The sequence below is a fragment of the Myotis yumanensis genome, unplaced genomic scaffold, assembly GCF_028538775.1.
Source record: "Myotis yumanensis isolate MYYU_CA2020_CCGP unplaced genomic scaffold, mMyoYum1.0.hap1 SCAF_10, whole genome shotgun sequence".
In the NCBI taxonomy this organism is placed as follows: domain Eukaryota; kingdom Metazoa; phylum Chordata; class Mammalia; order Chiroptera; family Vespertilionidae; genus Myotis; species Myotis yumanensis.
The window spans coordinates 74,469,086-74,495,667 of record NW_027223761.1 but is presented as its reverse complement, the minus strand read 5'-3'; the positions used below and the strand labels follow the sequence as shown (position 1 = coordinate 74,495,667).

At 41.0% G+C, this 26,582-nt stretch overlaps 1 protein-coding gene across 1 annotated transcript; it reads right to left on the bottom strand.

Moving 5' to 3' along the window:
- Window positions 1-883: 883 nt before the first annotated feature.
- Window positions 884-25,293, bottom strand: CASP4 (caspase 4). Its single transcript, XM_070426015.1, has 9 exons — window positions 25,208-25,293; window positions 23,847-24,067; window positions 12,121-12,236; window positions 11,089-11,262; window positions 9,676-9,910; window positions 8,678-8,821; window positions 7,025-7,134; window positions 4,508-4,611; window positions 884-1,187 (listed from the first exon to the last, which is right to left on the bottom strand). The coding sequence occupies exons 2-8, from the start codon at window positions 23,959-23,961 to the stop codon at window positions 4,513-4,515; spliced, it is 993 nt and encodes a 330-aa protein (XP_070282116.1). The 5' UTR covers window positions 23,962-24,067; window positions 25,208-25,293; the 3' UTR covers window positions 884-1,187; window positions 4,508-4,512.
- Window positions 25,294-26,582: the final 1,289 nt, after the last annotated feature.

Sequence of the window (26,582 nt, the reverse complement as noted above, 5' to 3'; positions counted from 1 at the left end):
CCTGCCCCACCCCTAATCGCATGCTCCATCCCAATCAGCTTGCAGCCTCTCCCCTGGCTGGTTCTGCCCCTGCATGTGTGTGCTTTTTTTCCAACTGTGTGGTGATGTGTGAAAATCTTTATGTTATTGGATTTTTGATATTATCTCACACTAGTAGAATGAATTCTCTATAATATCTGTTTTTGGATCATTGTGATATGTCTCATTTTTCTACACAGACAACTAAGTACAGAAATATAGACATTATGAATCTTTGGAGTGTAAGTTAAACATTGCAATTCAAAATTCAGTTAAACCTCACAATTTAGAACTCTTATAGTTTCTGTTTTTCATGGCTTTGCAGAGACAACGCAAAACAGTGGTCAATAATTCATATTCTAGAGAATGTCAAATTGGCAAGTCATTTAAACTCTATATTCTTTTGTTTTATTATAAGTAGAATGGAGATATTGATAGTAATTACTTTATAAGGTTGCTGTGATGGTTAAATTGATTTCTTATATATAGAATTCTTTACAGTAATCAAAATATAGAATTAATATTATTTTAATAATATTAAATATTAGTATTAACAATTATATTAATAAAAATTAACAATTATGGTGATAGTAGAAACCGAGAGCATCATATGTTAATTAGTTCAGCTAAGTACTCAAATATTTATTCAACATTCTATGTGTATATAACAGAAATAGTACATATTCTTAGTAGTTCTGATAGCCATGGAGCCAAAATTCCTCTACCAATATTCACCTTTCCAGAAATTTTAATATTCTCTCTCCCATTGCTGACACTCCCCATTCTCTTTCCATTTTTTATCTGATGATATTTGTATTTCTATACAAATACAGTAAGGTCATCCCATCTTGAACCAAATGCCAAATTAATTTTTCAAAATATATTTTATTGATTTTTTACAGAGAGGAAGGGAGAGGGATAGAGAGTTAGAAACGTCGATGAGAGAGAAACATCAATCAGCTGCCTCCTGCACACCTCCCACTGGGGATGTGCCTGCAACCAAGGTACGTGCCCTTGACCAGAAGCGAACCTGGGACCCTTCAGCCCGCAGGCCGACGCTCTATCCACTGAGCCAAACCGGTTAGGGCGAAATGCCAAATTATTTAAGACAATTTTGAAGAGCTTGTTAGAGAATAAAATTTTCCTGAAGTTTGGAAATATGCAAACATCTGGAAAGAAAATAACAAGAAAGTGAATTAACTAATAGAAAGATACATGGGAATAATTTGCTGAAATAATAGTTTACTGATGAAAACTATTATCTGAATCTATGATGTTGGTTAAATAATAAATTAGAAAACTTCTCTGAACCAACTAAACTGCGTTTGATGGGTAGAGAACTGAGAAGCTGACCAATTTACAGTTCTTGTATTCCATCTAGGCACCATCTTCTTTCACCCCCACTGCTGAGGGAATGTCAAGGCCAGCTCTTGTCACTCAGTGAAATGAGGGTACAGTGGGGCCTTGACTTACGAGTGTCCCGACTAACGAGTTTTTTGAGATACCAGCTGTCTCTCTGCCGATTTTTTACTTTGAGTTGACAGAGTAATTTGAGTTAACGAGCTCCTTAACGAGCTCGGTCTAGGAACAAATTAAACTCATAAGTCAAGGCCCCACTGTATTCTATGAGTCCTAAGGTAGAAAATCCAGTTAGTTTACTCCACTTCACTTTTCATCCACCCACCATTTTAATTGAAATTCTAGTCTCTGTTAAAGACCCAAAGACACAGTTTATATGTTTTGATTTTTATTTAAATAGAAATGTTTAAATATGTGTGCCATACTGGTAAAGGTGCTTCTAGAAGCTGGTAAAGAAGGAAAGGACTGCCTGTAATCCCCTGAAGAAGGAAAAAACGCACACACACACAAAATACAGAAGGTGAAGATAGTAATTCCCAGAAGCCTTCAATCCACCCTTACCATATTTCCTCTTTCATCCTCTTCCATGTGCTTTTGCCACTTCCTTTGACTTCTGTGACCCTTATAGTATATTCACCAAAAGCACACAGGGTAGTCTTTGTAAAATTGAATTTGTTCTCATTTCTCTGTTCACAAGCACTCAAAGGGTTTCTTATCTCCCTCAGTATTAAAACTTTAGAGCATTTACCATGTGATCACCAAAGCCCATGTGACCAGACTCTTGACCATTTTCTGAATTTGTCTCTGCCATTTCCCCCAGCCCACTGCCTTTTGGCAGTTCTTTAAAGATGTTAAGCACATTTCTGCCTCAGGGCATTTGTGCTTGCTAGTCCCAGGGGTGCTGGAACATTGTTCTGCAGAGAATCACAAGGTTCACTCCCCGACTCTGCCCACTCTCTGTTCTGACTTATTTTATCACTTCAAAGGAGCCTTTCTTAAATAATCTATCCATTATAGTACAACACCAATATCTTTCATCTTTTTAACCTCCTTTATTTTTCTTCTTAGCTCTTATCACTATCTGACATATATTTACTTGTTTGTGTATTTAGAGTCTGTCTCCACTGACGAGAGTATGAGCTTTCTGAAGCAAAAGCTTTCCGTTTATTTTGTTTACTGGTATATCCCAACATTCTAGAACAGAACTTGGAAAATAGTAAGTGCTTGGTAAATATTAGTCAAAGAGCTCAACCCCTAATTTGGTTCTCTTATACTCATTAGGCAATGAAAGCTATTCTGATGAACTATCTATGCAATTATCCACCAGGGAATCACAAACCAGGAGTAGAAGAAGGTGGGTAAAGATTTAAAGTAGTTAGATAAACTTTACTGCTGGGGTCCCCCCAGCAGGTCCAGGGGTCCCCAAAGGTGTGGACGAAGTCGGCGATGAAGGAATGACACGGAGGCAGCATTCAGTTGATCAGCAGCCTAGCCAGGAACTCTAGCCAGGATCCCCAGCCAAGCTCTGTCCAGGATCTCCAGCTAAGTTCTATTGCCAGGTTCTCTCGCTAGGTTCTCTAGCCAGGTTCTCCAGCCAGGTTCTAGCCCGGATCTCCAGTCAGGTTCTGTTGCCAGGTTCTAGTCAGGTTCTCTTGCCATGTTTTCTTGCTAGGTTCTTTCTCTAGGTTCTGTCTCTAGGTTCTGTCCAGGTTCTCCAGCCAAGTCCTGTCTCTAGGTTCTGTCTAGGTTCTCCAGGTTCTAACCAGGTTCTCCCGCCATGTTCTGTCTAGGTTCTCCAGCCAAGATCTGTAGCCAGGTTCTGTCCAGGATCTTTTGCCATGTTCTCTCTCTAGGTTCTGTGTCCAGGTTCTTCAGCCAGGTTCTCTCTCTAGGTTCTGTTTCTAGGTTCTGTGTGTAGGCTCTGTCTTCTGTTGTCTTGTTACATCTGTATTTATACCAGTCGATTTTAATCCTGTCAATTTCTATTCCAAAGGTTAGTGTGTTTCTTATCTCCATTCCAGGGAGTAAAGATTATGTAGCTTAAGCTTGATTGTTCTTAGTTAAAGTGATTAACTACCCGCCCGGCACTTAGTTAAGGGATTTTATTCCCTCCCTAACTTCAGGGAAAAATCCCTACCTGGGGAAACAACCTTTCTCAGAGAGTTGACCTTGGTTAAAACACATAGCGCTAAGGGGAGCAAACATATTAAGAACAGTATGCCATATACGCCAGGTCCCTTGAAACATATGCTGTGCAGATGTTTCTTCCCTGCAGCGACTGTGTTAAGCAGCAAGGATGGACCGGCTCCCTGCACTTTACTATGAAATATAATTTTAATTATGCTGTTGAAAGAGACATTAACAATACACTTACAATACAGTATGATATTAAGCTGTTACGAGTGAGTAAATTATTAGCTGGGTATAAATTCATTGGACCCACTCTAAAATATATTTACCAAAACAATAAATGTGTGTTAACATGGATGCTTAAAAAGGTTTCAGAGCAGTGATTAAGGATCAGAGAGCAGACTCTGACATGTACATTGAGAAAACAGTCAGAGAGCCAGAATCTGCATCAACACAAGAATTACAGTCCAGGGTATATTTTATACTGTCTTGGTATCAGGAGATCAAGGTCAGTAATGTGATATCTGCACTTAAAGGACCAATATCCTGCTTCCTTCACAGTCATCTCCTCTCTTTTCTGTTTTGATTTTTCTTTTTTGTTGTTGTTTGTTTTTTTTTTTGCTTTTCAGGACCTGAGCCAATGTTTGGTAACTGTGTGTGTGTGTGTATGTAGTGAGAGAGAGAGAGAGAAATATCAAGTAATAATGCAAGCATGAGTACATTTATGTTTTATTAATTACTACCCTGTGTCCTTGATTGTTTATTACTTCCTGTCTTAGTTTGACTTATCTCTTTGATTGGCTGACTGATTAATTAATTATCGAGATGAGGAGGATCCAGAGTCATATAAGTAGAGGAAAAGAATAACATTTAGCACTAAATTACATCAATAAGCAACATTAATTTGACTACGCAAGCAATTGACGGTCATTAGCCAATGAACCTCACCACCAATATCACTTTCCCATTTATTATACCTGTCAACAACCTTGATACTTACTATTTTCAATTGCCAGGAAAGAGGTAGAAATATCTTGACATGGATAGTCGTTCAATGGTAGGCATCTGGGCTCTAACATCTGGCTTTTCGAATGATAGTTGAACCTTTTTTTAAAAAAAGACATTCTAGGTGAAACGTAACTCTTATGAACTCTCAGAAAACATTTTGTACCATGAGCCAAAATATTCTGGGAATGATGGGACCAAGCCAATGTATATTCTCACTCTCTGTCACTGTTACCTTACTGTTTAGAAGTAGCGCCCCATGTCAAAATATACTCTTTATCTCAAAATAAATACCTCATGCTTAACCCAAGGCCTTTCAAAGTTCACTTTTCTATTTTGCATTTCAGATCTACAGATCTTAACTGATTCCTGGAGTCAATTCATGAGAACTGGATCTCAAAGAGTTATACCTTCAACCTCCAACATTAATCCTGACTTCAATAAGGCACAAACTCAAATATTATTCCTAAAACCTGAACTCTACAACTTTCACATCCTAAACAACAAGCTGACATCTGAAGATTTTGTCATGGGCTGGTAAATGAGATTCTATTGATACCATTGCAATTAACTATTTATTAATAATAGAACAGGAGCAAGGGGAAAGGCAAGACACTTCAGGCTTGTGATTTGGGCAGCTTCACCAGGAAGCTGGAATTTCACCAGCCCATTCCCTGCAGACCACAGGGGAAGGGATCCAACTGTGGGAGATGAGTACATGCACAAGGAGTTAGGGTGACAAGGGAAAGCGCCTGTCAGTCAAGCCTGGGGATCAATGGCTTTGGCTAGACTAGGCAGGGCCATTGCAAGCCTGCACCAATTTGGGAATGCATAAACCAGCAGATAAGAAGCTCCCTCTCTTGTGTGGCTCTCTTTGCTCTCATGCTCCTCTGGCTTTGTCCCTGCCCCTGTTGTCTCCATAGCTGCATGGCCCACAGCCATGTGGACCTCACACACAATGGACTATAACTGGAAACACAAATCAGCCAGCTTGATGCTCCATTTGACTGTGGAGACATGGAACAGAAACTCTGCACACTGGCTTTGATTTCAGATCTGCTGAAAACAAAATGGTACTTCTTATTGGCAGGACAAAGGGAAATGGGACCTTGGGAACTTGGGGGTATAATGAAGCTTTCTATAATATATCACCTTCCCATGTGAGCCTCAGAAAATTCTCAGGATATTGCAACACACCCACTCCCACCAGCAAGTGGTGGGGATGAGGACCTCTCCCCACTGATCACACTGTTTCTAGACTTCTCCTAGGAATGCCCTAAAGTACAATGTCTAATTCCTATTCATCCAACAGGACTTAATTTCCAAAGTTCCCATTCACAGATACCCCAATGCACGTTACAATGCAATCTTCTCCTGTTTACTAAAGCTGTGTTCCTCTTTGCTCACAGAGTGCTACTGTTCTCTACAGTTTTTAATTTAAAAACAACCATATAGCCCTAGCTGGTTTGGCTCAATGGATAGAGCTTTGGCTCCAAGTGGACTAAAGGATCCTGGGTTCAATTTCAGTCAAGGCTGATCCCCAGTGGGGGGCATGCAGGAAGCAGCAAATCAATGATTCTCTCTTATTATTAATGTTTTTTTCTCTCTCTCTCTCCCCTCTTCCTTCCTCTTCAAAATCAATAAAAGTATATTTTAAAAAATAGTAAAAATAAAATTGCTCCATATTCTTAATACCCTAAAGGGAGAAAGGTATTGATATTCATGCATTGATTTATTGAATGAGTATCAATTCCTATGTGCCAGCATGTTGAGGTGTTGAGCACATTTCTACCTTCATGAAGCTTGCATTCAAGTGAGTAAGTACAGGTAAGAACAAACAGAATATATGCCGAATGAGTGGTGGTCAGAATCCTGGAGGAAAACAAATTAGGAGGAAGGGGGAATAAGGAATTTCCTGAGGTGGGAAAGAAATTTGGCCTTCTTTTCTGGACCACTCCATTCAAAGAATACCTTCTCCCTTTTGTTCTTTCATGTGCCCTAGATCCTTTGTGTAATGGAGCCTATCACAATCTGCAGTGACACATGTGTTTGCTGGCCTACTTGTTTCGTATCCATCTCTCTCACAAAGAGGTCCTGAGTGGCCTTATGACACAATATCTCATTTACACCTGTGTCACAGGATAGCAATAATCACAAAGTACGATAACACCCAATATATATTTATTTAATAAAGTAAGCCATACAAGTCAACTCAAAATACTTTCCATTATTTTACTTAAAAAATGTATAGCTCATAACAAATAAGCTTATAGGTTATATTATTTTGTTCTAGTTTGACCTCGTGCAATTTTGTGTTAAATTCTCCTCTTTCTACATCAGTTGTCAACCCCTGGATAATGGAAACCAGGCACTGATCTACATTTGTTTGCCTGACAAAGCCTGAAATTGTCATTTGAAAGAAGAAAAATAGTAAAGTCTTCCAGCACATGCACACACACACACACATACACACACACACACAGGACTAGAAAAGGAAGAAGAAAAAACTTACCATCCGAAATACTTCCTCGAGGTGCAATCGCCAAGAATACATTTGGAAGCATCTGATTAGTTGTGTGATGAAGTGAGAACCTTTACTAGTGTCTCTCCAGGACACGTTATCTGTGAAGATAAGGAGTGGTCAACCTTGGGCTGTGCCCTTGAATGTTTTCTTTCCTCACAGGTTTTTTTTTTTTTTTTTTTTTTTTTTTTAATATAGCTTTTGTGTTTTTTTAAGCATAGCTTTGGAATTAACTTGACAGGTTTAGGGGAAACACTTATATCTCTACATTAACTAATTTTCCAAAAAGAAGAGAAAATAGTAAAAACAAAACAAAACTGGCAGAGATTAACTAAAGGAATAACTCATGAGAATTTCATGATTGCATTATATTCTTGGACCTGACTCTTACTGTGTGCTTCATGTTCATTCACTTGGTTTTGAAAAGAGGCTTGAGAGATCACTGAAATTACCCCATTTTACAGAGGAAAGAATAGATGCTTAGAGGATTAAAGAATTCCCCCACGCTTATACAGTAAGCAACAAAAATGGCTCCCTGGTTTCCAGGAGGTTTACAGAGTATATAGTATTCTGTCTTTCACAATATTATAAGCGAAGTGGGTGAACAAATCCAAAGGAAATTGTGGTCATGGTTTCACTGATGTATATTATATCCCAACTCACTATGTTACATACATTAAGTATATATAGCATTTTGTATGTCAATCAAACCTCCATGAGCCTTGACTGGTGTTGCTCAGTTAGAGCATGGTCTCCACACTGGAGGGTCTCGGGTTCCATGCCTGGTCACGGGCACATACCTGGGTTGCAGGTCAGATCCCTGCCCCCTGGTCAGGGGGCATGTGGGAGGCAACCAATTGATGTGTCTCTGTCACATGGATGTTTCTCTCTCTCTCCCTTTCCTTTCCCTCCCCTACCCCTCCTTTCCACTGTCTCTTAAATTAATGGAAAAAAAAAATATCTTCACTCCTTGTGTGAGGATAAAAAACAAAACAAAACAAAACAAAGAATCCAAAACCTCCATGAAGTGGTTACAAAAAGGAAAGACTTAAAACAAAAATTTGCAAAGTAGAAACATTCAAATGTTAGAGCTTCTTAAGATGACTACCTAGAGGTCAAGAACTAAACACTGATCCCTATTATTAGGCCTGCTAAGCCCAGGGTATAATTTTCTACCTCTTTTAAGGACCTCCTCGTCCTGCTGAGCCATACAATGGCTCCCTCTAAAAACATCAAATGAGAACCATGGAGAAAAGGAGTTGGAGCTGATAATTTAAGGACGGCAGCCAGTGTCTGGATCCACTAAAACTCTATTCAAAATGCTAAACAGATTTGATAAAAAAAAATGGAATCAAATTTGTTTTTTAAATGGTGTATGGGGAATGGGGTTCCTTGTCTTAGGTTGTTTTAGTATGTGGTATACCTTTGACCGTAAAGTGCTGCACTTAGAATAAAAGTACAGTTTTAAAAAGTGGAAAACATAGAATCTCTGTTTCCATAGAATAGGTCGGAGAAATGTAAATTGTTTTGACAGCCCTCAAAATGTGTCTTACATCACTGCTGCAGGGAGCCTACCTCAATATTCCAGAATCATTCTGAGGTGGCCTTAGGCGCAAAACCCTTGTCTGTAACTGAAAGACCTACGTGGGGTTGAGGAGCAGAAAGCAATGAAGTCCTTCTCCACATGTGCTTTGTAAACGGCATCGTCCTCCAGGTTCTCAGGTGACTGTGACAAGCTGTCTGTCATGGCTGCTGGAGAGTCACTGACCCACAATTCCCCGCGATTTTCTGTGGAGACATTAACATTGTGCAAACTGTGTGCCTCTATCAGTATGACTGTCACTATTGTCTACCTCATTCTTTTTAAATGTTTCTCAGCAATTTCATACACACACACACACACACACACACACACACATGCATACACACACACCAAACCCTTGTCCCACACACATACCTTGGCCTCCTCTTATGTCTTTATGTGCCAATTAATAGTGGCAGCATCTTACCAGCAAATAGTGATGACATGTGCAAACTGGAAGAACCCCTTTCCTAAGAAGAGCAAAGGACTTAAAACCTTATCTGCATAATTTCAGAGCCTAGTTACCATTTTTCAGCTAGGCTATTTCTGCTTTTTCTTCCAAACACTGCTCCAAAACGCTAAGAGGCAATTGGAAGTCAGAAAAAAGCAAAGGAAATGTTGACAGCAATTCGAAGTGACCACATCAACCTACTCAATTCCCTTTAAATAATGCCTGAGGGGAAAAGGGTGCAGCTACTATAGAACAGCCCCAATTTGCAATGAAATCCTCAAGCCAGAGAATGTCAAAATGCCTATAAGACATGTCCAAGTGAAGCTGTCATTAAAATAATCTTATTCCAAGATTTAGATATTTGTGTCCAACATTGATTTAGGTAGTCTGAAGATCTGCTTCACAATTTACCTTGAATTAAATCAAATAGATATTTCGTAGCTGAAAAGACAATCTCTTATGATACTAACTCCCCTTGGCATTTCCCAAGAATTCAGGAAGGTATTTGCACTGAATGGGGTCTAGGATTGTTTTCCCTAAAAGCAAGACATACATCACAATCCACTGCAAACACCTCATGCCCTTTGGATTTTCCATAACAGAACTCACCACCTCTGCAGGCCTGGACAATGATGACCTTAGGTTTGTCCCTGAGACTGGAGCAGTTGCGATTGTTGAATACACGAAAGATGGTGTCATAAGGTAGCACGTCTGGGTTTTCATCGCTGTGCTGAGTCCCACAGAGTCTATCCAGGAGGCCATGGGACATGAACACCAGGAATGTACTATCTGAGGTCCTGTGCTCTGGGCGGGCAGCAAATGTCACCAGCACTTTCTCCATCTCCTGAAAAAGACCACGGAGTCTTACTCTACAGGACAAGCACTAACACCAATCTGACCCCCTGTTTATGGTGAGCAGTATAAGAAACACCTGTAATGTTCCAGTCACTGTGCCCTCAGATAGTGGTGGCTCAGTGATAGGTTTCTTTTTCTTCTGACCATGGAGCTGGGAGTTCAAGGACCTGCTCCCTGCTAACTTTACATGAGCTGTCCTCTTGATATATTTTATCTTTATTTATTTTCCCTTACATATTTTTCTTTCTAGCTCTGTCTTTAATCTGGTTACTTAATAGGAACCTTGCATCATAAACGTATCCTACCACTTCCCTTCAACCACCCTTCCCACTGTGCTTAGAATGAAATCACACTTCTGACATATGTGTACTCCCTCTTGTCATCCTTCCTAGGCTCTCCTTACACTGGCCTTTTCGTATATTTCATGTGTCAGTTTCATATGTAGTTCAGACTCGTCATTGTAGTCATCCCTCATAGAATGGATTCCATTCACACATTGCCCGACCTGTCATGTAACTGGTCATCATCTGTCAGGTCCTATACCGTCTCCTGTCAAGGCTTTTCCCGACGGTTCCATCAAAGCAATTACTCCCCACTCCCCAATTCACTCTTATGTTCTCTTTTTTCTTTTTTAAATACTTTTAACTTTATTTTCACTTTTACAGAAAGACAAGAGACACATCAAATCTCTGAAATTTTCTGTTTTTCTTTTCATATGATTGCCCCCATTGATTTAGTAAACCTAAATCAATTCGAGCTTGGAACGTCCTGCTCATTCACAGACCTACCCCCAAGGCCGACAATAGGCCCTGGAACCAAGTCAGGACTCAGTATTTATATGGTGACTACATGCCTTTTAAACTTTCATTACTTTAGAATTTTCTGGGAATATTGGGTCTGAATCCCATTCACCTCACTTTGGAACCGAGAATTATGTGGGTATACATGCCAGTCACTTTCTGTCTAGTTTTATGGAATTGAGGATATTTGGAGCCCAAAGAGACAGAGATTTCCCCTATCTAATCATTTCATTTTACAAACACACATACTCACGTGCAGGTGCACACACAGAAAGATATATGGCCTAAGGCTGTTAAAGTATTTGACTATCATTATAAAGTTAGTTTGTTAGTAGGAGGTTGTATACAGTGCGTGAGGAGCCCTTACCTTGGCTGTGAGGTTCTCTTCCACAATCACACTGTAGCCAAGGCCCACAAGTAATTCTTTCATCCCTGTGATGTCAAGTTCAGCCCCCTGCCTGGGCTGAAGATGATCAAACTCTCTATTGCATATGATGAGAGCCAGGCGAGTGCGGTCTTTCCTCTCCTTTATTGGATAGATCTGCAGGAAATGGATATGCAGTGAGTTTGACTTACCTAAATCTCTTTTAAACCTTCATATACTAGTCTCTGTAACTTTGTTATAGGGTCATGGATCTGCTCTCTCCCCTCTCCTGTACCAGAGACCCTGCCTTTTGCTTTGTAATGGATTGAACTGACAAAAGAAATAAGTGAGAATTGAAAGTGATTTAGAACTTTCAAATTATATAAAATTAAACTGAAAAATAAAATTATGTAATTTATTTTCCAAGAGCCCAGAAGTGGACCTAGAACATATTTGGGATGCTTACTCAAGAAATTTAAGAGACTAGAACAAGTCCTACCATAACTTTCTCCTCTCTCTTCTCCACCTAGACAAATCATTCTCAGTGTTCAAAATTCACATCAAATTTCATAAAAACCAGGAGAATTTTCTATTGGCTCCGGCTAAAAATAAATACATCAACGATGCTTTGCCTTTGGTAATATCATTATTTCAGTATTATTTTTAACACATCGAGATAAAATGGGTTTCAGGCTTTAATTGTATTTTAAGTCATGTTTTGTGTCTAGGCTTTTCAACTAGTATGAAAATAATCACTAAATATTTTAATCTATAGATACAGCTTAATTTTAATAAGTCTCAAATAGATAGAACAAATAAATGAAGAGAGAGAGAGATCTGTATTTTATCATGGGGTTGAAAGAAAATTGAAATCTGTGTGAGGCTATATGAGTTCCTCCTTGCTCAAAGCATCTATGAAAAAGATTACCACTGTCCCCACCCTACCACTCTGCAATTAGTGCTTTAGGAAATCAAGTATTTAGTGAAAGCAATTGCTTCTCTCTCTTTCTCTATTTTATGGATAGAACACAGTACCTCTCCAGCCCTTTCTTTACACACTTTCTGGAACTCTTCAGGAGGACAAAGCTTGAGGGTATCTGTAGTTTCTGCTGACTCTGTTGGCCCAGTCACTTCTGGAGGAGCTGCAGGATCTATCACATGACATCACATGATGTAATTTTAATATCTGTATCTGTTACCCATGATCACCTAAGACATACTAACAAAGAAGGTAAGTCATTTAAAGTTCTGTAAACACTTTTAAAATGTAGGAATTTTCCTTGTATCTAACCTCTAATCTGAAGAAGTGTATTGTGATTGTGGAAATAAGGGGGCAATTCTTGGTAGCAGATCCGCCCAAAAATGTGATACTAGATTATGATTATTAAGAGGAAAACACCTTCTTTGGTTACTTGGGTCAAATTTGGCTTTTTTGTATTCAGCTAAAACAGCTTGAGTCTTGCTATTTTTTACTCTAGTGCACTCACTCATCTAAGTGGACAGTTTCTTGTCACTGAGCAAAAGTATATTGAATAAATATTTAATAGAGTGCTATTCATTAGAAACACAATTAAGTCACATGTGCAATTGAATTTTTTCTAATGTTCACATTATAAAAGGAAAGAAAAACAGATGAAATTAATTTTAATAATATTTTATTTGACATAATATATTCAAACTATTATCATTTTAACATGTGTTCAAGCACTCTGTAGTCACAATGTGGCTGGTAGCTATCATATTGGACTAGAGGCCCAGTGCACAAATTTGTGCACGGGTTGGGTCTGGCTGGACCACCCCGATCAAGGCCAATTAGGCTGGCCAGCCGGAGGGGAAGGGCCATGGGCAGTTGGTTGGCTGGCCCTGCCAGCTAGTGGAACATCCAGTGGAATTGACAATTTGCATATTAGCCGTTTATTTTATAGGATGGTAGAACATCCCAAGTCTGCTCCTAATTTATACACAACACAGACACAGACACACACTAAGCACCTAAAAGAATCCTCAATCCTGTAACATCCAGGCATTATTTTTTCAGGGCCCTCAGCCTGAATTCTCAACTTGTCCAGAGGAGATGGGCTTCTAGAATTCCTTGAAAAGCTGTGGAGTCAGCTATGTCCAGGAGAAATGCTACTAGCCACCAGAGTACTGATTCCAGAGCCAGGGGGACAACATTTTGCTTGGAGATTCTAACATACACTGGACGTCCTTGCATCCAAAGTTCTGATGAACTGACACTAAATTTTCAACCCATGTTTTAAAATGTGAGAGAATAACTCCTCCCTTTTGAAGAAGTTTGTTTCTAACTCATCCTGACCCAGTCCATAAAGAAACCTTACTGTATCTGTCACAGCTTGGCATCACTTGACAAATTTTGCAAGAGACTGGAAAAGTCAAGCACCCCTCCCTTCTAAGGAATGAGTAAGAATTCATAAACAGCCCTAACCGGTTTGGCTCAGTGAATGGAGCGTCGTCCTGCGGACTCAAGGGTCCCAGGTTCCATTCTGGTCAAGGGCATGTACCTTGGTTGCGGGCACATCCCCAGAGGGGAGTGTGCAGGCGACAGCTGATCGATGTTTCTCTATCATCGATGTTTCTAACTCTCTATCCCTCTCCCTTTTTCTCTGTAAAAAATCAATAAAATATATTTTTTTTTAAAAAAGAATTCATAAACAATAGAAGAGAGGTTTGCCAAGATCTAATTAACAAGGTTTTTGTCCAGGAACAAACCTTGATGGTTAGTTACATGAACCAATCAAGGCACTCCCTGATTTTCTTTTATTTAAAAGAAAAAGGCAATATTATCCTTTATAAATGTTTTAGTTTCTATTTTTTCTATTTTACTCATTTATTTCCATTAGTTTTTTCATAATATTTTTAATAAACATCTTTCTAAAACATATGCTAAACACTGAAGCTCTATAGAAGCAGCAAATTGTTAGTCTCTAAGGAAACCAAGCTTTCTGAACACTTTTATAGATTAAACAGAGGCATGCTCTCCCTTCTCATTCCAGAAGATTCTGGCAATGTAAAGACACCCGGGGTCCTGGGAGGTTCCCTCATTAGAGGAGATGTTTCTCAGCCAAAACCTCTGTTTCCAAGCTATTTGCAAGTTTGGTGAACACTCTTGACTTAAGAAACATCATCTCCTAATGACCATTGTATGTCTATATATAATTATAGTGTTTGCAGTTAAGATTGGGAATTATATTTCTATGTTGCATCTAATAGTATGAATTAGCATGAAAACAAATCCTCTCATTACAATATAATAGATATTATAGTACAGCCTGCTGCCCAAAAGGAGTTTCTAGCAGCCTGGGAATGGAGCTGAAAGAAATGTGATAAATAGGAGTTTAGATCAACTTTAAAAAGCTCAGTTTACCTGTTACCTAAGGACACATTCAGGAAACCCCTTCAAATGATATAAAAAGAAAGGGACTGGTATTAGATGAGACAAAACCATATCTCTTGATGGGTAGTAATTTGAGTACTTATCTCTCTGCCTAAATATCAATGCTTGGTACTGTGAAGGGAAACCCCTATTCTGTAAACTACTGTTTGGAATTCTCTGCTATTCTTTGGACGGCCTCTTATTCTGAAAAAGTAACTTTTCCTTCTAGCCTGCTTGAATAGTGGGGGAGATAAACTTAGCTGTCTGACCTTGTAGGCCAGAGACTAGATACACCCAATGCCATGCCAGGTGCATTTTTTAATTGATAGAACTGTATAGTTTTCAAGGCCGCCGCAAGCAAGCACACAAAGGGTTGGCTCTTCTATAAAAAGGGAAGTTCTGCTTGTAGCTTTGCTTAGATTTGGATTCATTTCCCTAGGCCCGCCGCGGTGAATAAAGTGTAACTCCAAACTCTCAGAGAGCTGTTTGGTTCTTGTCCAGTTTTTCTGTAACATAATTGGTTCCCTGACATTTCGGGAAGACCGGGGAACCACCCATCGTGGCCTCTGGGCCTCCGGTGTGTACTCGGTTTGGGGACCAGGGGAGCCAGATAGGCCCCTGGGAGGTGCCGCTCTGCTGATTTTGCAGAATTGAACCGGAGGAACTCCGGGCACTCCCGGACCTCAGCCCAGGACCCAGCCGGAATCTGGAGAGCATGGACAGACACACCTTGGGACCTGTCGACAGAATTGGTAAGGTAGGGGCCCCAATACCCTACTATTTGGCCCACTCAGAATGAGTGGAAGGGGAGCTTGATCACCTCCCGGGAAGCCACAGAGCTCCCTTAGGAATTAGGGATTTGTTTGGAATTTGGAATTTGTTTTGAATTTGGAATTTGTTAGAATTTGGAATTTGTTTTGGAATTTAGAATTTGGAATTTGGAATTTATTTGAATTTGGGAATTTGTTTAGAATTTGGGAATTTGTTTAAGCTCTGAGTGAACAGCTGTTTGTTTGTGTGGGACTAGCCAATTTGCTACCGAGAAGGGGCACTGAACACAGTCTTAACTCCTCCGGTAGGTTCTCACCAAGACGTTGGTCGAGAATTCTGTTCTGGGACATGGGTGCCAGGAATGCCCCCATGCCCATCTGGGGAGTTGGACATTGTTTTGTTTATCTGCTCAGCTCCAGTCTGGGCTAGTCTACTGAGAGAGTGTGAGTACGGGTGTTTGGCTGCTTATTAACTAGTCTGTGTAAAGTGAAATCTACTTTGATTTATTTTTCATTTCTGTTAATTCATTTGGCTGAATGTTTGGACTGGAACCACGATGGGCTGTAAGAATCTCTAGCAGTTCTCAGTCTTTCTTTTGCTCACCATTACAGAAAGAATCAGCCCACTTCACTAACAAAAATTTCTGTCTATCAGCTGCTCTTACCTGGGTTGTAAATTCGCTATATTAAATTAAAATTTTGAAGTGCTAGGGTAGATTTAAAGGCTAGAATATAGGCTGGCTAAGTTCCAAGATTGCTTGTAAAAAAAGCAATAGAGAAGTTTTTTCAAGTTAACTCTTTGCTTAGCAAATTAAAAAAGTAGTAATTTCAAAGAACTTGTTATTTATGGTTTTCTTATCTCTTTGGTGGACAAAGGGCTTACAGCTCCGCAGGGTGAAGAGATTTACTGGCCCTGACTCTAAGGCTGAAGTTATTATTAACTGTCTATAGACCCCGTTAACCCCTGATTGTGTGTCTCCTGTGGTCTGTTGTCTTTGTCTTTGTGATTATGTGTTTTATTTAACTTGCCGTTTTCAGTTATTTATTAAAATCCTCATAGGGGATATAACCTGGTCTTTCCCTCCCTCCCTCATCTTGATTCTGAAAGCATCTGTAACTGGATTTCAGGTTGCTTCCAGGCTTTCTGTCTGCAAGAAATCTCCCTATGCGCCATTATCTTTCCAGGCTGTCTAGGAGTCATGCTTCCTCACGGGTCGGACCCCAGCCTCCGGGAGGGAGGACCCTATAGGAGCAGTCTATAGTTTTCTCCGAAACTTCCACTGTTTAAAGGGAGACAAACAACTGGACTGGAGGACAGGGGAATTGGTTGGAGAGATAAAAAGTAAAAAGGGAAATCTGTGAGGGAAAGCAACGGGCCTGGGCTGAGACAAAGAAGGGGGGTGTTAACAGTTATGTTACTGGCTGCAGACTGCTAGCAGGTGCATTATCATCTAGCTTCAAGGTCACAACAAGTTTTCTGTAAGCACAGTCTTTCTCTGCCCTGGTTTATTCTTTTAACCCTTCCAATGCTAAATTAAACCGATACCTGTTCTTAGTTTTATCACAAAAGGTTTAGATATATCTTAAGAGTAAAAATACTTTAAAATGTATTCATAAATATTAATCTAAAATTGCTAACTGTTCACTTTTGGTTATCATTAAAAGATTAAGGTTTCTAAGAATAAAGAATTCTAATACGTTAAAAACAACTAAACTCCCAGGAGAAAAGCGGAGGAGAAACAGACCTGAAATCCACAGCTGCCCTGGTGATTTAGAAGTTTAGAACTGTTTGCTAGGCAGACTCAGCCCCTGAGAGCCAGGTCGAAGGGGGGGGGGGGCTGGATGCCTGAGCTGCCCGCTGCCCTGAAAGAAGAAGCAGCAGCGAGACAAGTAGGGAAAGCTGCAGATAGAGCTAGCGAAAGCTCCCTGTTTGCAAATGTACTGAAAGGGTTCAGTACCTGTTGCTGCTGGAAGAGGAGGGGCTGATATCCCTTTCTAGTGCACTCCCTTGGAAGAGGCCTGGTTACTGCTCTGCCAAAAAGGGGACTGGTGGGAAGTCAAGGATAGCAGGGCCCTATAACTAATAAACAGGGTTAACAAAAGGGCAAAAAAAAGGCACTCTCCCTGGACCTGAAAGCCATCAGGACCTTGAAATTCTTCAAGAGAGGAGGAGGAGTTTGATTCAGAGACTGGCCAAAACCTCCTTGGGTTAGGAGAACTGGAGGCTGCATATTGAACTTATAGACTGCAGTTTGCTGGGCAGATGTCCGAGCCCATTTGTGTAGAGGTTAGTTGCCTCTGTGCAGCAAACAACCATCTCCTGTGCCAGAATACATTTTAAGAAAATTGCACAGACTGTATTTATCGCTAGAAAGAAGAACTGGCCACAGTGCACAGCTCTGATAGTGGCCTACAGAAAATTGTATAATAAACTTAAATGATGCCTGCGTCTTCATGGACATGGCTCCAAAGAGACAAGGACAATTTTGCCTTATATAGAAAAGTCAAGAGTAGACTTTAGCCACCTCACTAAGATGTTTGTATAGCCCTACCATATCTCATGTTTAGTAGCAGGAGATTTAGCTGCCTGAAGTGGCCATGGTGCCAATATTATGTTTAATTGTATTAATGTGTTTTATTAACCTTTGATTCTCTTACAGGTTGGAATATAGCTGTAGCTGCCAGCAATTGCTGTAGACAGGTGATCGTCTACAGCCCTTGGTAGTCTTTGGGAGTAACTGGCAAGTGTCCAGTCTCCCACACTGAGGGCCACTGTTATGGCTATGTGTTAGCTGTCCTGGAAAGAGGCTATGTGGGGTGAACCCAAAAAGTAAAGGGTGTTTAGCTGCCAAGAGGGCAGGTGCCCAACTGGGCAAAGAAGAATATCCATCAGGTTTTGGTCTCTATTAAGAGACAGTTAACAGTTGGCAGCCTGTATACTGTCTTTCAGGCCTGTGTGACCATGCCCATGTCAAGGATGGTACAAACCTCAACTGTAGAAAACTGGGAAAGGCCTGTTTGGAACAGAAGGAAGTAGTGAGGTGATAAGTACTAGCCCTCTATTACAGGAATTACAGACCTGTGAGGTCCAGTGACATGTAAAACCCTGTAAGGAAATAAAGCTCCCTTAGTCCATTCTGAGAAAACAAGTCAAGTGAGGGGAGCCCTACTACAGGGGGAGCTATTAACTATCTATCTGAATATAGACATATTGTAAATTTCTTCTTGCCATTTGAAGACAGTTATATTACTCTGAAGAGTCCATGAAAAGGGACTGGCAAGAAAAATCAGGAAATCTTGGAGCAGATCAGGTCAGTATGTTTTTCTCCTTATATAATTCCTCTGAAATTTGGCAATGCTTAATAAATCATGGCAATATATTTCTTTGCATGAATTTAGTAAGACTGGTTCCTAATAGTGGTTTCATTAACAAAAAACTTTTGCTAGAGTATCATGTTCTAAAGAGACCTGTCTAGACTTTGAAGACTTAAAGCCAATAAGAGTGCCATGGGAAAAGCCTGGTATCCTGCTTAGGAGCCCTGAAGATGGCTGGCGCTGCAGCATCAGGCCCATGCCCTACCATCACTGGCGGTTGGTCAGAGTAGAAGGGGAGCAATAAGGACTCCTCTGCATCCCTGCGGAACCCCCACATACTCTGGGCTGCAACAAGTAGGAGGGCTACTGAGATGGGCCTTAAAACCTAGAGCGTGGGCTCAGGTGGAGTTGCTACAGGTGAGGAATTCACCTAACTCAGCAGATACTGCAGGCAGGCCTGATGGCAGCTGGATGGCTTGGCTTTCTGGCCCTCCGGGGCACATTAAGATTCAATCATGAAATTCCAGCAAAGGTAGTCAGTTACCATTCTTGTTGTGTTTATGCAAACATCAGGCCAAATTGAATACAGTAGATAAATTAGTCTTGATTTGGCTTTTTGATAACCATAGAGGAATTTTAAGGAGAAAAATCCTATTTCAATGAAGGTTGTTAAAACTGAAATGTTTTCTTTCCCTTCCAATGGACCATTTGTTATAAATTGTCTCTGCCAGGTCACAAGCCCAGGACAGCTTCTTGCTGTCCTTCTGTGCCCAGGACAGCAAGAAGCCTGACTGGAAGGTGACCTCTGACCAGACATACCCGCTGCAGATCACCCTCAAGAAGACAACGGACCTGGCCAATCAACCTGCTCAAAAGAATTCAGATAACGCCCTGCTGAACTCTTCCTTACACTAATCTTTCTTCTTATCTTCTCTTAAAGGCAAAATGCTCTAGTATTTCTGGATAATCACTGTTTTTATCTTTCTAGTAATTCTCATTTTGTCTTTTTATGAGTGCCGCAGGAACCCGAGGCTAGTCCCAGGAGGAGAACTCTTCTGCCCTTGTTGGAATACAGAAGCACCATAAAATTACTGCTTCCTACACACACAAAAAAGAAACAAGATGAATAAAACAGGAGTTATCTGAGTCCTGGACTACATGGGGTGGGGGGGGGGGGGGATCTGGAAATGGCTCCTTCCATTGACAGGACAACTGTTAATGCTACTCATGGCCATAATCCTAGGACCATGTCTTCTAATTCTGTTAACTCGCTTTATCTCATCCCATTTAGATGCCTTTAAGCTTCAAACGGTCCTACAAGCCAGAAGAATTCCCTACAAACCTCTCCAAGAGGAAGAAACAGGATGTTAACCCCTTGGACGTCACCCTTTTTCAGCAGGAAGTAGTAAAAGATCCGTCAACGCCCCTGTTCACCTTAACATCCCGTGGTTGTTATACCACAAGGCTGAAAAGCTTGTGGAACAATGGGGGGGAATGTGAAGGGAAACCCCTATTCTGTAAACTACTGTTTGGAATTCTCTGCTATTCTTTGGACGGCCTCTTATTCTGAAAAAGTAACTTTGCTTTCTAGCCTGCTTGATTAGTGGGGGAGATAAACTTAGCTACCTGACCTTGTAGGCCAGAGACTCAATACACCTAATGCCATGCCAGGTGCATTTTTTAATTGGATAGAACTGTATAGTTTTCAAGGCCGCTGCCAGCAAGCACACAAAGGGCTGGCTCTTCTATAAAAAGGGAAGTTCTGCTTGTAGCTTTGCTTAGATTTGGATTCATTTCCCTAGGCCCGCCACGGTGAATAAAGTGTAACTCCAAACTCTCAGAGCACTGTTTGGTTCTTGTCTGTTTTTTCCGTAACAGTACATCATATGTGTCTTTATATGAGTTTGTTAAATAAAATAAGAAATCAAATACCTTATATTCTTTCTATCCCCCACACCATTCTCTCAATATTATTCTAGAGACCCTCAGAATTATATCTATGGTATGTCCAAAAGGCCTGCCAGGATCTCACTTGTTCTAACAGCTCCTCTCACCCAGCTTCCTGGCCTGCTAGGCTTGTGGACCATAGTTGTCCTAGGATCACCCTGGGGACTCCATGTGCAGATAGAGCCCAGAGAACCACAGAACCATCATGATAGGATCTACCCCTGCCTCCTGCCTGCCAATCACTATCTCTGCCAATGCAGTGATTTATATCAGTTTGGTTTAATGATTATGGTGATTCCTTGGGTTAATAAAATCATTTTATAATTTCTAATATTCAAATGTGATTTTTTTTGCAAATATTTTATTTTTGGAAAAAAAATCCTATTATTCCTTCCCCATCCCAGATTAAAGAGAAAGCAATAAACCTGTACAAGGAGCAGCGTGAATGTTAGTGAGAACACCGCTCAGACCACAATCTTGGACATCTATCAGAAAAGAGTGTCCTTCCTGCTGGGGGGAATGTCCCTTCCACCTAGAGAAGGGCTTCTTTCAAAAGCTAATACATATATGCATAACCCATGGACACAGACACTAGTGTGGTGAAGGCCTGGGGGGTGGAGGGGCAAAAACGGGACATGTAATGCTTTCAGTAATAAAGAGACATTTAAAAAGAGAAAAGAAAAAGGGAACAAAAGTTTATGTGTAATTGTGAGGGTTCTATAATGTATGTAGCCTTTTATGTATTAATTTTTTATTACTATTGATGAACTCTAGTGAAACAGGAATTTTAGGGGTGAAATAGGACAAGTTTAGGAACTATTAGAACTTTTGGAAGTTAAGGGAACCATGGAGGAAGCACAGGGCTGCAGAGCAGCAGAAGGTCTATTTCCATAGAACTGGTGAGCTGAAAAGCTGTTACAGGTACATTTCCATAGAATGAGGGAGCTGGGAGCAGCAAAAGGTCAGTTTGTTAAATAAAATAAGAAATCAAATACCTTGTATTCTTTCTATCCCCCACACCATTCTCTCAATATAATAATAGAGATCCTCAGAATTATATCTATGGTATGTCCAAAGCATTTACAAAATGCTCTTTATATTTACAAAATAAAGAGAAGGAAGCCCTTCATCCAGAAGGAGAGGAAGAATCCCAAAGGGAATAGGAAAACAATAGGGAAGGAGATGGGGGAGAACTTCACATGTCCCATGTGAGGTTCAACCTTGAGCCTAGGAGTTACTATAGTAACTAGTCTAAGGGACTAGTGACCAATCACAGAGGATATCAAATCACCAAGATCTGCAGCCATTATAAGCCACAGGGAAAGGAACTCTGTGGGACCCTTTCCCTCTCCCCATGTGAGAGTCTGTACTTGTTCTTCAATAAATATCCACCTTTACTATACCACTGTCTGTCTGTGGATTCATTCTTCAATTCCAGCAGACAAACAACCTGGGTTCCAGGCCAAAACACTGTTACCACTAGTATATAGGTTTGCGATTTTATTTTAAACTCTGCAGCAAGCAGAGTCCATCACTGTTGAACTTGGGCCTGAGGACATGTAGTCTCTAGTAGCATTTGTAATTCAATCTAGGTCAAACAAATAAACTAACTCTCAGAAGCCTGACACTGTATTTGGTTGTATAAAACAACTCAAGCCTATTAATGCGTCCTCTGAGGTCACGCACGGTTCATTATGCTTGTCAATTTCATGGACAGGAATTAAATGCAAGGTTTTTAAGTTTTTATAAGGATCTCAATATAACAATAAACACCTTAAAAGTTTAATCCAGAAATTCTAAGAATTGGCATGAGCTAACACATGCGAAGTACCCTGAGTTTTCATCCCATAGTTACTATTGAAGACATGATTTCCATAGACAAAATATGGGTCCAGTTCCCTGCTCTGCATGAGGGAGAGCCATAGGCTGTCCCTTAAAATGCTGAGCCCAAGGTAACAGACTGCAGCTTGTACCGCCCTTCCCATCCAGACTGCTGGATTGAATTAACCATCAATAAGTTCAAGAACGTTTTCTGGATGAGGCCTTGTGGTGGCAGGAGTTTACATGTCAAGAACTTTTTTTTAGAAAGATCTCTCCCATTAGAGTCATCCAAATAAGTCAATGAATTACCATATTCTGTGGCCCTGAAAACAATTGCCAAGTAGATGAGAGAGAGACAAAGGCATGAAAGCCTGACTGAGGAGGCATCAGCTGGCAAGCAGCCAGGTGACTCCAGGTGTTGGCTTTATTAGAGTGGTTTGTCCAAGTGCCTCTAGGACTCAAGGATTATGAACTGAAAGAAGAAGAAGAAACTGGGGCAAAGAAGAAGAAACTTTAGCTACTATACAATTATTCCGAACCCTTATTGTTAGTATTGATTGTCTTTAATTTGGGGGAGTGTTAAATGGAGAAAAAGGTATTAAAAGAAAAACAGGAAGTTACTCAGAGATGAAATTTGCTGTGTCAGTAAGCCAGGCATAGGCTTCTCCTAGTCCCGGAGAAAAAGATGTCTTGCTTTCAAAGAACAACTTTTAGCTCTGATTGCATTTGGGAAGCATAAAAGAGACCAGGGTTGAGAGTCTGCCAGAGCTCCCATCTTAGCTGTGTGGGGGCCGTAGGCACTATAGATAGAAGGGGCAGGTTAGATGCCTTTATGTCTTGTTTCAGGGCCTCAGGAGCATGTGAGGTAGAGGTCAGGCCTTACACAATGGTCTACAGCCTAGTTCCATGCTAGTGGACAACATCACTCAAAGAAAATGCAAGAGAACAATTAAATACAAGAGTCCACATTTAAAATCATAGCTTTTCTCTCAGCATTGAATTTATTCTTTGTGTGCCTCACCATCAGTGAAATATTTTATTCCTCCTGAAGAACAAACTTTTAGAGAGAAATTATAAAACTACTCAATGACAGACCTTAAATCTTCATGTCAGATAACTATAAAAGTTTCTAGGAATTCTTAGACTTAAGTAACTAGCTGACTAGCTACCTAACTAAATATGTAACTAACTAAATAAGTAAACTGCCTTGCCAGCAGTACTAGAGAGTGTGGCATGAAGTTTACCAGACTGTTCTCATAAACTTCAACAACTGAGCTAGCATATACTCAGGATGGGAAGTGAGTTTTAATCCTTAGAAGGACTCTGAGGCTAAAGGAATAAGAATAAAGAGTAACGAGACAGGGGATATACAATAGTGCCACTGACTTAGAAATGGGGCCCTGAAGCCAGATGTAAAGAAGTTGTTGGCAAACTATCATGACCAATGAAGAAATCCTATGTGGGTGCAAAGACAGGGGTCCTGCATGGACTTTAGTCCGAGCGGTAGACCTTACCTGAGGACTGTCCATTATTATATGCTTGGTAGAAGCAGTTTATAATGAATTGATCGATATCTTTGGCATTTTTTTTAGTAGATTCTTTGACATATTTTTTTAGTAGATTCTCCATCTCCTTCCGCTTCTGCACTTTATCTTCTAATAGGTCACCCAACAAGCCACGTATAGGGCTCCAGGTCACTGGATTAAAAACTTCCCCGTCTCCTTCAGGACTTCTTCTGTTTGAAGCACAAGGATTTCTCAAGTCACTAAACAGCCTCATTTCCTCTCAAGTCAGCAACAGCCTCCTTTAGATTTAATCCATAAAATGTCCCTCCCCATGCAGTTCACTCATCCTGAGCTACCCACATCCCTCCCTCTCCCCTCAGTGCTACCCAGTGTGCTCACTGAGAGCCTGAAGTCAGAGATTTACTATCAGTGCCTCCTGTTTATTCAACTCTGCAAAATAAAAGAAGGAAACAGTGAAAGCCTATTGTCCTTGGGTACAGCAGCTGCTGGTACACATCTCATGGGGATCCTGCTCCCTTTGGCAGATAATTCAGTTAAGTCTTTAAGGCCCCTTCTTTACTTCCCTTCCTCCTCCCTCCTCTTTCTTCCCTCTCCCTCAGCTCTGTTCACCTAACCCAGCCGTGGGAAAACTAAGGCCCATTTGAATTTATATTAGTTCACACAAACACTCCATCCATGCTTTTGTTCCGGCCCTCCGGTCCAGTTTAAGAACCCATTGTGGCCCTCAAGTCAAAAAGTTTGCCCACCCCTGATCCTAAACATTCACAGAACCTAATTTTGGCTTCCCCCAAACATAGCCACTTTCAAAATTTTTTCCCAAGACCTATCCTTTTAGAATTTAAAAAAAACAAACAAACTAAACAGAAGAAGAACAATCAAAAAAAAAAACAAAACCCAAAACTCACTGGCCAAGTCTTTTCTCTCTTAGCCTTTGCTTGCAATTTGAAACTCAAAGCATGTTCCACCTCCTTTTCAGCAGGGGGTGGAAACCGGAAACACCAACCCCTTCCTCATTGGTAGATCCTCCCTCCCCCCAATTGGTGGACAGGTACCTTACATTGGACCACCAATCCACACTTGCCAAATACCCTAAACCCTTGTCCTGTATGGACAATGCAGTAACCCACCAATCAGTGTGCGCCAAGTACACTAAGCTCCCCACCCCTTCCAGTTCCGCCCCTCCAAAGGCGTGCCCACCCCTGCATGTGCTGCTGTTCTCCCCTTGTGAGACAGCCAGCAGATCCTTCTCCTCTAATAAAGCCTGTAGTCCTGGTTTTTGGCCTCTGTCTGATTTTTCACTCATATGCATGCCTTTCCTTTTTTACCAAAGTAATAATCTTATTGCTTACCTTCAGAGTGCTTCACGGTGTATATCCTTGGAAAAATTTTTTTCACCAGCACTGGATGAGACTGGGGTAGGAAGAGAGTGCAGCCTAGAGGATAAGAAAGTGAAGAGAAAGTATGCATTCACTTCAACTCACACACTAATGAATCTCTCATTCATTAGGGAGTGTGATCAGGAAAGCAACTCTTCCTTTGGTGTCTTAGTCTGTGGGAAGAGCTCAGGAGATTTATCTCAGTGCAGTGGCAGATGCAATGGCGTGAGCACACTCCACCTGCACAAGCTTCCTCGGCACACCGGGAAGTGGGAGCGCCCGCCTGAGCAAACCTCCTAGAGCCCCAACATAGTACCCTGATCTTTCCTACTGTTGGCTGCCCTAAGGATTGTGTAAACTTTTGATTGGTCCAAAATGTTATATATACTGCTGCACTTACACAATAAACTTAGATTTGCGTCACTGAACCTGGTCTCTGGAGTTGGGCATGCTTCGTTAGGGCTCTATCGTCCTCACCCCCGCGGGACCCCCTGCTTCATTCTGGTGCCACGAACAGAGACCGTGGAAAGCTTCAGGTCGGGTGAGTGACCCTCTGTAAGGAACAATGGGAATCCTTCCCGCCTCAGCCTGAGCCTATCAGGCTCGCGTGCTTCATGCGTTGTTACAGAGCAGGCGAGTAAAAGTAACAGAAAAGGAGCTAAAAAGCTCTGGGATATCCTAATAGCATTTAACCCCTGGCTCTCCTCCACTGGCGGTGCGGGCGGGGGAACAGAAGACCCTTTACCTCCCTATTCCCCTCCAGAGCCCTCTGTCCCCGAAGATTCCTGGGCTGTTTTAGACAAGCCAAAAGTAGTTTCTCAAAGCTCAAGGAAGGCTGAAACTGAGACAGAAAAAACCTCTAAGCGAGGAGGAAGCAGGGGAGTCTCACTAGGAACCTTCCTGCCAGAGTCACTCCCCCGCTCCTCTTGCAGAGCGAACAAAAAGTTTAACTGTTTAGGGAGTGTGATCAGGCCCCCAAGTAATCCTTTCGTGGGGGACACGGATGATAATCCCTGGACGGGGATATATCAATCCTTGTGTAGCCAGAGAGATAGAGCAAAGAAGTCTTTAGGGCTAGAGACCCCTAGACTCTTTCCTGTGAATGTTAACCCCACAGCTGCAGCAAATGCCACCGGAACTACAACAATAGTCCCAATATCCAAATGGTTAATGCAGAGAAAAAAAGAAAGAAAAAAAAGAGGCCGTTGCAATGGAGAGCAGGGAGAGAGAGTTCTTTGTTGTTTTTTGTTTATCTAAGGTATGCAGGTCTCAAGGATCCAAGCAGCTAGCAAGCAAACTTATCTCTGTCCAATTTTCTTCTCTTTAACCCTTCCAATACTAAATTAGA